A 12,083-nucleotide genomic window follows, 5' to 3' on the forward strand; every position below is an offset into this window, starting at 1 on the left:
GGAGAGCTACCCAGTACTGGTTTCCACACATGGAATACAGCAAAAACCACCAGTTCAACACATCAGATTCTAAGCCTGTAAAACAGGCAATATGAGTTCTGTGTCACCTAAAGCCATTCACAGAAAGGTTATCTCAAAGGTTACCCGACTTGCTAAGGAAAAGTTATCCTAAACGCTACCCTAATTTGGTAAGGAAAATAAATGAAATCAACTACTCTTTCAGTTTTTGAGGTTAAGAGATTCAGAGCTACCACCAGAGTCTTATGGTTTAGCAGCCATTTAAATCAGTGCTCTTACTGAGAGCTGCAGTGCCTACGCCTAGATGTAGTTTTGCCAGCTACCTGAAGAACCATGTGGAGTTATATCCCTGTCCTCAAATCCATTTGTTGGTTTTCTGTATCTTACTTCACTAAATATACAATCCTCCAAACATCTTTAAAAAGAAAACCTTACAGCTGTGACTTGCCTGGATCTCCCGATCTTATGTTTCCCAAATTTCCCATTGCTCCTTCTTCATTAAAGTGTTCACTTCTTCTTTTCCCTTCTCCTCCCCCTATTTTGCACCTCTGGCAATGTTTTTTGCTGTGCATATGGGGTATAGCACTACAATGACCAGTTAGCAATGATTCTTGCTCCTCTTTCATAAATTACTTCTTTCGCTTTTTTTTTTTTTTTTTTTTTTTTACAAAGCTTAAAATTATATATTTTGCTTTAGGCTCGTCCTATTAATCTAGAACTCTAACAACCTATAGAAAGGATGACATGAAATACCTAATTGTTAATTACTGTTTTGATTCACAGAACTGTGTACATGACATTTATAACCCCAGTAACCTCTCAATTCTCTTCATCTGCAGTAGGAAACTTATCAATGCAATAAAAAGCCTTCAGCTGGTGAATCCAGATCACTAACATCCTTTGGAGCCAGGTGATTCTTCTTATCTCTAAATAGAACTTTTCAGAATACTATCAGCAAAAAGCTACTGTTTCATTGGCCTTAACGTTTTATGGAGATTATCATTTTGATGAGGGAGGGTAGGAGTGGGGCAGGCAAAACAGCAGAAGCACATGCGCCCCCACCTGGGGGGCAGAAGACAGGTCTGAAGCGCAGGGGGGTGGGAGGTGAGGGGGTTGTACTAGTTCTTCTGTGCTGGTTCACCATGACTTTGTAAGGAAAGCTGAGCTCCGCGACAGAAAAGGAGTCAGTCTCCAATTTTTGCAGCTGTCAAAGCTACCATAATTCACATAAAAACACTCAGATTTGGGTCTAAAACGGGACACTGAGAAATTCAATTGCTGTTTAACCTTATGTTTTTCATGTAATTTGTTCTATGTCTGAAAACAGTCTTTAACTTCAAAAGTTGTCATGAAAACAGTCTCTAACTTCAAAAGTTGTCACGAAATGGGACTGTCACCATCCAGTACGTTTTGCATTTAAGTACGGATAACATTAACCTTGCACAGTTTGAACCTTCCCATTTAGTGTCATAAAAGCATAAAAGAATCTTAAAACAGATGCTAGCTAGCTTTGGATATGGTGGGATGACAGAATCTTATATTGACACACTATATATTACACTCCCAGAAATGATGTGGATGGAAGAATGGCCCATGAGAGCACAAAAGCAGATACTTTACTATGTAAAGGAGCAACATTCTGTCCTAGAAAACTCTCAGACAAATCTAAAGAGCTCAGAGACCTGCCTGAGAAAGAACTGACTGAAAAATAGCAAGGCTAATTCAGGACTACTTACAGGAGGGAATATTTACTTCTTAAAACAGTGAGTGCTCCATGATTTTATAACATTTGTGTGTCTGTTCCGAGTTCTAAAAGGCTAAAAACAGGTGAGCTCATTCCTCAATAATCTCATTTGGATTAAAAAAAAATGCTAATTGTGTCTCTATAGCACTTTTAGGAATGCAGAGAGGTCTCTCTCCCATGAGATATGGGACTTAAAACTAAATATTATACAGATGCAATAGAGGCTCTCATGGCTTCTGAATTTGTAATATATTATCCATTTCCATTGTTTCACAGGTTATGTATTATAAACCCTCCGATATCTGATATTATTTTACCCTACCTTTGAGATATTAGATTTATTTCCTGTCATCTTCTAAATATACAACATAAAATCTGTACATGAAGCTGAACTTTTCTGAAGCTTGACATAAATTACTGTATCCTTTTATAGGAGAAACAGTATGTAAAGAATCCATTAATACCACAAAAACTTGAACATGTATTTGCGTGTACTTAAAAAGGTATTAAAAATACGTATCGTGACTGTATCAAGAACATCTCCCTTCAGACCACAGCAAGCAATTAAGCCAAAAAGCAGCCTGAAACCAATTGATACTTTTCTTGGTACATGATATATCTACCATACAGCACCACATTAAAATTACACCAGGTAGTAATATCTTATAGGCTGTTTCTTGATTTCCCCACGCTTTTTGTTTCATCCAGTACAAAAGTAACTGCAGGAAAACATGCCAGGTTTATTTATAGCATGGCAGTTGTTGGAACCCGAACGTGTAATGCAGACTGAAGCCATGTATCTTTGTATCACTGTTCATACAGTAACAGCATACATAAGTAACAGCACTGCGGTGTACAAATGAATATGAAGATTGTTTAAAAGTTACTCAGCAGCTTGACTGAAAAAAAAAACCAACATGTTTGATGTCAGCGTTCTAATATGGACCACGCAGAGATTAAAGACAGAAGCTGAAAAGCCTAGATGCATTACCGCATACCCCACATCCAACAATTAGTACAAAATACAGTTAAGATTGTCTTCCAGCGATGTGTTTTTACTTCCAATTCCTACTGATACAAACGAGATCAGACTTAAGGTCAAAGAATATATCTTTGTTCAGTTAGGTATAAAAAAATTAAGAGAAAAATTTTTGGGAGTTCATAAATCAAAACTGAGCTGGACTTTTGGGCTTCATTACAACAGTGAGTATAATTTACTTTTATAGCAGTAAAACCTATGGGCTTTGATCTTGTTTTGCAGTTTTAAAAATATATACATATTAACCAACTGAACACACTTTTACAGACATCTCAATCTTCTCTAAATACTGCAATTCACCTCTAGAAAGAGCTAAAAATGAAGTACTGTTCACTTCAGCAACAGATAATTGTCAGAACACACATGACATTCAAGGCCATTACTGCGCCCTCAATCCTCCTTCCCATTCAGGCTGATCGTCCATCCAATGGTCCTAGAGTCAAGCCTGGAAGTTGCACCTAAATTTCAGAACTCCTTATACATCCCTTCACTGGCCCCTACCCACTGATGCACTGATGGTATCAACCACCTCAGCATCTCTGTTTTAAGCAAAATGGAAATATTCCGCCTTTGCGTTTTGTCTTACAAAGAGCATTCTAATAATGATTTCCCAGTAGTTTTTTTTCTCCTTTCACTCTTCAGCATGTAGCAGATTAACTACTGTATTTCCATCACTACCTTTGGCCTTGAGATGCATGATATTTGGCAAAATAAATATTTTATAGGTCATCTAAATGTACCCTCTGCCCCCTGCATGACTAGCCATTGAGCTTTACCTGGATGGGCCTCATCATTTGCAGCTGCATCAGATCACCTCTTTTCGAGAGATGTGCACTCTTGCACTAAAAGGAAAAATCAACCTCCTGCTTTGGCAAACTGCAGAAGAGCCTGAGCCGCAGAATCCAGTCTGAATTTGGGAAGTATCAATTTTCTTTATGCAAAAAGCACACAGCCCTATTCTTGATGAACCTGAGCTGGTTAATTGAAAAATTCTGGATATTTAACTTCTGCCACATTCACTAAGCCATTCTGATTAGTGATCTTTCGTGCAATGTTGCATCAGACTAGATAAAATAATACAAAGCTACAGTTCTACATATCCACCTGTTAATCCCAGTCTCTATTCCTGTACGCTAAATCCCCTTTTCCCATGCATCTTATAAATTATTCCTCTACATATGTGAGCATATCATCAGGAATGCATTTACAGTGATTGAAAAACCTTCTCGATGATACCTGTAGCTTATCTTCCCATAACGGTGCCTGTTTTTATTTTCTGCTCAAACCTATTAAGATCGCAGTGCAGCAAGACCCAGCTAACCCTATTTTCCCCGCTAAAAATAACTAAACCAAAAAGTTATCCCTTCTTTCCTCTTTCAGCCACCTGCTCCAAATGCATTTTTCAGCATGAGGATCCTGGCATCTCAAATTATATCAAAAGAAACATTTGCACAGAAAGGCAAGAGTCTTTTCAGAGATTTTTGAGAACCTGAGTCAGCTAAGAAGGTAAGAGGCTTCTTTAAAGAAACAAATTCACATTTCAAATACAGCCAACTTCATAAAATTGTCTGGAACTTCCTATATATAATCCAGAGGACCTTTCATGCCATGGCATGCATGCTGATCTCTCCTGCTGTACAACTGTGGGAGAGCGCTCACTGCCATTTTCTTATTCACATTTTCTCTTTTTCAAATAGTTTCTGAGGAGAAACATTTTTTTCAGTTCAGCTTTTCAGTATATCCGTCCTACAGAATCTCCTTGGGAAAAGAAGCTGCATTTTAGTTTAACTGCTCATTCAATACGAGAGGAAAAAGGAACAAACAGGGAGCATCTTTACAACTCTCATCAAAACACAGGCTCTCATGCTTTGTTATTAAGTCCACACTATCAGCATTTTTACTGTTATGTTTGATTCAGTCCAATCTAATTTTCTGAGGACCAACAAAACAGTCTTCTCTGCAAAGAGATACAGGCCTATCGTAATGTTATTCTTCAAGCGGGGGGAGCTGTAAGAGCGTGAGGGGAAAGCCATCTGAAATACTCTGAAAACGTCTTGTTTTCACCAAATGCAAAACGCTTGGGTTTCCTTACCACTTGCTAATCTATTTTTACCGGGCCATACTGAATCTCTGTAAGTTTGAGTCTCCCTGGGGACTATTCATAACCATGAAACATCAGTTCTGTTCTAAGAAATCCAACTTATAACCCCACTATTGCCCTATTCTCTTCTGCATAAATGGTCTTTTGTACGCACCCACTTTCAGGAAATCACCCCCCTCCTCCCCCGCTCACTCCCTACTATCCACTGCCCTGACTCGCACAAAACGCCCTCCTCCCCAAATCAACACTAGTGAATAATTGTATTTTTGTTGGAGCCCCTCCAGCTGCTCCACACGTTCCACTCTAGAAGCAGTAAATGAAACCCTTGAGCCTTGGCACACTTCTCAGTTTAAACACACACACACACACACATGCACACACACGTGTGCACTCATCCTGAAAGGGAAGTAAGCTGCATCAAGCTCATTCCCAAATAAATGACCTTTCACTTCTCCCCCATACGACTTCCTCTTTTGTTAAGAAATACAGCACTTCCAATTTCAAAAAATCTTCCTCTTTCAATCGGCTCTCAAGTGTTTTAAAACACTTTTTCTTCCATTTCATTCATGTGCTCCTAAGTTAGTGCTGCAGACACAGACATAAGATATCCCTGGTGTCAACACTTTGGTGATTTCATTTCCAGTGAAATCTAAAGAAAATTCTTCAGATGATTTTGCCAAGACATTTTCCCTCCCCTTTCAACAAGCAAAAGCTAAAGCGAGCAGAAACTCTCACTCATGCTGTCTTCTGGCTCACAAAAGCAGCTCTGACGATACTAGATGTATTTTTCCTTTAACGGAGGCCTTTAAAAATATTTTAAATCATACCTTCCTTGGATTCATCAGCTTCCAAACTCATGGTGTCAGTGTAACTCACTGCAGACCAGATTACAGCTGACGTGAGCTTTGAGAAGCAGCAAGTCAACTTCGCAAAGGCAAAAAAAAAAAGGAGGGGGGGGGAGGTTGGGATTTTAAGGGGAAAAGTCTGCGAATTCAACAAATCACAGCTAAGCTACGTGAAAAGGAGTCCGCCCCCTTCTGAACTGCATACAAGCAACTGTCTGGAAAAACAGCACCTTAACAGAAACTCATTTTCCTTGCCAGCAGTTGCCATTTATGCATTTTATTCCCCCTAGTCTTTTAGTCTGTAGAAAGGGTGGAGTTTTACTTGTTGCAGCTTGCCAACGTGGTATGAGAAAGCAAGCATATGAGACCAAAAAAACCCTGAGCGTGGAACAGTGTCTGATTGCGGTGACTGACAAACAGATTGGAGCTCTGATATCCTGCAGTAAAATGTAATTTAAATCTTTTTTTTTTAGTCTGAACTGTACTTATCAACACTAGTTGCTATCTAGAATTAGTTCTGCAGCATCTGCAATTGTACTGACTAATATAGGATGACTAAATAAATGCTTAAAGGATGAAAAGCAGCAGCCTTCTTTTAGGGAGTTTAAGCGAAAGCTGAAGAATTATTTTACTTTTTCCTTCACCATGTTCAACACTTGGTGCTATCTACCGTGACAGGAGCAATTTGTCTCTAATTCTTGAAAAAACTATTTGATTCCTTTGTGCTATAGACCCCCCCACGTATTAATAAAGATCATTGTTTTTAAAGGCATTTTATACAATATTGTTTTACAGCACAGCAAGAGAACGGGTACATTTTACAGCTCTCCCCTAACTAGGGACACAATAGAAGTTATGAACAGGACATAAGCCTTCAGCACAAAAGCAGTGGGAATTATTTGGAAGCCTATTTTCTGATTGGCACGGTCTTCAGTAAAACCCCAGGATAGCTAGGAAACATCTTTTATTTATTGCTTTGCTATATTTTTAGTACAGCACAGAGAACAAAACCTCCGTGGAAACGTTATTGCTCAGGCACAGAGGCAGAGGCGTGAGCTCTCAAGAGAAGTGCTGACGGCACTGCCAGCACAGGCATGCAAACCGCTGCTCTGCGGGGGCAGGATTCCTCCTAATAGGGTTAAACATGCACCCCTGAAGGGGTTTGGAGGGTCTTTGGGTAATGCTACAAGCAATTAGTGATCGTGCTACTGGAGTCTAGCCAAGGAGGAATAAGTGTATTTCCAGATGAAATCAGAAAGTGCCAAAGCTCCCATCACAATTTCGGTGTGCCTTGAAAAAATTCTTTGCACGCTTCTGACTGCAGCATTCAGCCACATCCATTAAAGCGTATCTGTAAGTAACGTAAAGTTTACATTGCAGGTAAGAAGGATGCTCTCGTAAGCAAAAGGCAGGGAGTCAGGAAGGGAGGTATGAACGCTTCAACCAAGGCAAATTTGCTTTGTGAATCAGGGTAAGGAATATTTCAGAATGTGAGTAATTTTTGTCCTGTTTTGAGTGTTTTTATTCAGAGCAAGGACTGCCTTTTGCTACATCCTTCTGCCTGTGCTGTGCCTAAGACAGACAGATCTCATTTCAGTTGAAGCTTCTTGATGACGCTGAAATATTTTTATCTGTAATAAGCACAACTCTATAGGTCTCTTACAGACACTTTTCAAGAAGCTAACTGCCTTCCACAGGCCTTATTACCTAGCACGGTGTTGCAAAGTACAGCAGTTGCATCCTTCAAAGCACACAGACTGAAAAAGGGAGTATTAATGTAAATGGCACCACAGAAGAAAAGTAGTTACAACACCGGTCTAGCTAAAGAAGCCATATTTTCAAGCAAAAAAAAAATATATATATATATATATTACTCTTCCACATCTTCCTGCTCCCCAAACACTGGTTTGGGGTAATTACTGGATAGTAGATTGAAACCACTCAAAAAAACCCACACGGAACAGAAGAGGAACAGGAAGAAACACAGTTTTAGCCAAGGTTAACTGCAATAGCCTTTGGGGTCCCTTGATTAAAGGCAGTGTTGGTATGGAAATAAAAAAGCCAGAATATAATCTGGTATCAGGAGCCTTCCATAAATAGATTCACACAATAGATGTCTTTCTCCTATTGTAGATGACAGATAAACAAGGAGAGATAATGAGCCTTACAGTTAAATCTCAGGAAGTTTTGCCATTTTAGATTTCTAGAATCTCTCGGGCACGTGAGAACTCCGAACACAGACGAGAAAAATCCGATTATTCTGATTTGTTTCTTTTCTACAGAGTCCAGACTGCATCTCCATACCCAGCTCTGTTCCTTTTGCGTACAGGGTTGCCATTCAGACTTTACAAACTTTTTTTTTATATTCTCATTTGGTTGTTAACACTTCTTAAAAACACATCTGCCAGCTGAAAAGACTCCAAGCAGCCCCAAGACAGTATAGGTAGGCAATTTTCCAGTCTTTTGATAAATAGTGACTTCTAACGGCAGAAGCTTATTGGGGCATTATCCTCCTCGGAGTCTGTACCTGATGAACAGTCTTCAAACTCCAGCGTAAGTAACAGAATAAAGTAAAAAATAAATAGAGACTCAGCGGACGATGCTCTTGCACAGGCAAGAGACAATACTGTGGTAAGCCTGGAAGCTTAAAAAACTCTTTTAATTGTGAACTCTGAATGAGATATGGTATGAGAAGGACAAAACAAAGAATGACAAAACTCTAAAAATAGACTCTGTCGGCAAAAACAGATTTCATTGGATAGATTCTCTTGGGCAGGGGGAATAACTTCCTAAAATGAAGGGCTTAAAATCCACCACATGTTCTCTCATTCGGAAAGACACCATCTCAGAGGGAAGGCCAGAATGCTCAGAGAAAAATAAAAATAAACAAATAAAAAATAAATCTAAACTGTATGGCAGAACACACACAAAAATTGGGTTTGCACACGGATTTTCAGTGGTTAAAAGTCTAAAAATCACGACGCTGGATAGGACAAGGAGTATAAAGCAAAGTGTTGTCTTTCATACACTCCTTCCTTAAATAAAAAAGTTCTGTTGTAAGTGACCTAAAAGTCCCTATTTCTGCTAACACTAATGCCAGAACGCCACATACACAACAGAGAAGTTGTAGAAGGCCTTGCCTTACTACTGCAATATACGGGGCATTCTTGAAGGAGGGGAAGCTCGGGAAGTACCTCCCCTATCCACCTTAAAATCTTGCCCATGTTTTGTTTCTCAAAGCACTTGTAGTCACCTCTGCGTACGCGGGCAGTTTCTTAATAGAGATACAGGCAGCAAGTGTTATTACATCTTTCATAAATTTTTAAAATAATGAAAACTATAGAAGGTCCAAAAGAGTCTAGCAATGTCTGCCAAGACGACACTGAGGCTTAATACTTAAATATCAAAACAGACAGTAATGTTTTGGTTTACAAAAAAGAGGAAGCAGCCCTACTACAGGAAAAGGATCAGGAAGAAGCTTTCGAGAGGAGGCAGCTGCCATGGAGGCGAGAACAAATTTGCTACTGCAAAAAACCACAGGGCCATACAGTAGTTCTAGAGAAGGAAGGCGTAATATAACATTGCAGACATTATATATTCATGCCAAAAAAAAAAAAAAAGAACATCTTCCATCTTTGGTTAACATAGTTAAAGTCGTTTGGTGGTAAGTTTTGCTCTTCCAGAATGTCAGCTTAAATGGATTGCCAACTTCTTAAAAAACAACAATAAGGTACATGTCCAACTTGAACTCCCTGCTATAGACAATAGCCACCAATCATTTTCTCTTTATGAGCCAACTGCATGTCTTCTGCTGGCTACAGCTGTACTGAACTATTTGAAGCCACATGACAGCACTTTTATTGTGGTAGAGGAAATCTGGGTTTCCCAGCCTCACTCTCAGCTGTGATAAAAGAAAAAGAAGCACAGGTGCCTTGAGAGAGAGTCAGTACTCATAACTGCAGCTGTGATTTCTTTATGCTATGCCAACAGCCATGCCAAAGAGATTTTCTTTCCCATAAGCTGTCAAGGGCAAGGTAAATGAGAATGCTATGTGATCACTGCAATGAGAAAGTAAGCTTTGCCCTGAACTGTCCCATGGAGGGCTAGAGAGCTGAAAAAAGTAGCAAGTGCAGAGCTGTTTTCATGCAGTAAACTCGCTGCTCAAGGAGGATACTCTACTTGCATGTGTATAACCTAGGGATTACTTAAAATTTTGCAATTTAGCAATTGTAGTAATATAAAAGGAAGTTTACCCCAGAACCTTCTCTCCTCCATAACCCCAATAACTGTACCGGCTTCTGATACAAGGGTTATGTGTTGACTAATTTTCAACTTCTGGTACTCCTCAAGGGGAGTGGATTACAGGTAAGAAAATGAGATCTCTGCCTTAGCCCCTCACCTCAATATAAGTTTCCGATAGGACAAGGACATTCGACACCGTCCTAAAGCAGTCACAAGTCCTATTATTTCGTGATGTGCATCAGCTGCAAAACATAATGATACTATGTGGCATCTGTCACCCTAATTGCATGTCATAATTTCATAATTCTGGAATATTTGAGTTTTGCTCAAACTGACGATCTGAAAAGGAATGAGATGCGAGACTGTGGTATCTTGATCCAAGGTTTTCGAAGCAGAAATAAGTGCAATAGATCTGTTCTGCACACATCTGTGGAATCTTCCAACGTGCAACCCTATCAGAGCAGCAATAAGGCATATATAATATCTCAGAAAAATGGCACAAGTCTTTAGACAAAAGTTTGGGGCAAAAAAAGGGGACAAAGTTAAATTCAAAAGCCCGGACACACCATCAAAGAGTTAACTGTAGTAAACTTTTTTGCTAAGCATCTCTTCACTTTCTCTAGACGTTACCAATTGATTAAGTGTCAAAGACAACATACAAATTTGCCTCTGGCTTGCCGCGTTGGTCGTTCTCAGTATCCTTCTCCAGTATCATTACAACTTTTTTCAGACAAGCAGTCCATAACTGCACAGTTTTCAGATGCATAGATTTAATAAAATAGGAGAAATTTGTCTTTTCTTGCCCTCTGCTGTGCTTTTGCGTCTCCCTACAGTGCACTGAGATCTCCCAGCACTGGGCCGCTGCCTGTGGTGGCGCTGCCCCCCTCCTGCGGGGTAAAGCCAGACCCACCAGGCATCTCCCAGCCGCATCTCACTGCCTACCCCTCTGCTGGTGCATACATGTATCGCTGTTGTGTGCGTTCTGCACACACGCATCATGCAGGTGTGCTGCTGCTGCACACGGATCAGGGAGGCAAGGTTGCCGAGGGCAGCAGTATCCTTAGTTAGGCCTCTCCCTTCAGACTTCATGATGCTGGCTTGACAGCAAGGATGAACTGCTGCAAGAAAAGACATTCTCCCTCCCGACAGACACATCTCTCAGCTCTTGCATCCTTTTGTCATCACAGCTAAAATAACACTGCTAGAGGCAGAAGCAACTGGGAGGCAGGGTTCGCATGCTTCCTTGGTCCCCCCATTTTACTCGCTCTCCTTGGTTGTGCCCACAGCTCAGGCAGCGCAGCACCACTCACCAAACGCAGAGGTGACTTATTCCCTGAACAGGCAACTTCCGAACTTACATGGATTTTCACTTTGCCAGGTGTCAGCTCTCCGCAGTCCCTGTTTTAACACACGTTTGACATCAGCAGCAGTTAGGTGAGTAATTTGTTTCAAAAATAGCTTGGAGCCACTTCGAATTATCTACTGCTTGGCATTATAGGTACAGAAAGTTTTTTTTTTTTTTACTTTTATTTGAAGAACTGAGACAGACCTTATTAACAGATTGTTCTCAGATTCCTGCAAAAAATAGAGTTAAAAAACTACAGGTACAACAGAGCCTGTCTCCCTAGAGCAACACAGGTTTTACAAAATAAGGCTGACCAGAAACCTTAATGCCTAGTCTGCTTGAGTGTTTAGCGCATACGTGCTAAAGAGGTCAATCTGTTTTATAATTGCTGCTTCTCCACAATGAGATAGCCATCTTGCATTAACTAGTGAGCAACTATGATCAGTGGAAAACCACCAAAAGCGATGGCTTATGTGCAAAAAAAAGTTTCTAGGATCTGATGATGTTATGAAATACTAGAGAGTTGTATACTTCCAAGTCTTTGATTGCTAACCTAATTCCACATCTCCAAAAGCACCACCAAATTTTAGGATGAAGTAAAGGTTCAGAAACAGATTGCTGCAAGATAATCAGAACTGCCAGAGGAAAAAAAAAAACTGATTGCAGAATCAATCACTTCCTGAAATAAATACAGAATTTGCATTTAATTTCTTTCTCTAGACATTTTTCCCAGGATAGGCTGGCAGAAA

General features: G+C 40.0%; 1 protein-coding gene across 3 annotated transcripts in view; it reads right to left on the reverse strand.

The window, feature by feature from the left end:
- LOC138060836 (tumor necrosis factor alpha-induced protein 8) overlaps positions 1-12,083 on the reverse strand; it is a 67,751-nt gene that overhangs the window by 17,445 nt on the left and 38,223 nt on the right. Inside the window, exon 1 of one of the 3 annotated variants that reach the window (XM_068928488.1) lies at positions 5,730-5,853. The exons of the other annotated variants lie outside the window; for them this stretch is intronic. Coding sequence (XP_068784589.1) covers positions 5,730-5,760 — 31 coding nt within the window. The 5' untranslated portion in view covers positions 5,761-5,853. Of the gene's footprint in view, positions 1-5,729; positions 5,854-12,083 lie in introns of those variants that run through there. 3 annotated transcript variants of the gene reach the window in all.

This window comes from Struthio camelus, chromosome Z (assembly GCF_040807025.1).
Source record: "Struthio camelus isolate bStrCam1 chromosome Z, bStrCam1.hap1, whole genome shotgun sequence".
Lineage (NCBI taxonomy): Eukaryota > Metazoa > Chordata > Aves > Struthioniformes > Struthionidae > Struthio > Struthio camelus.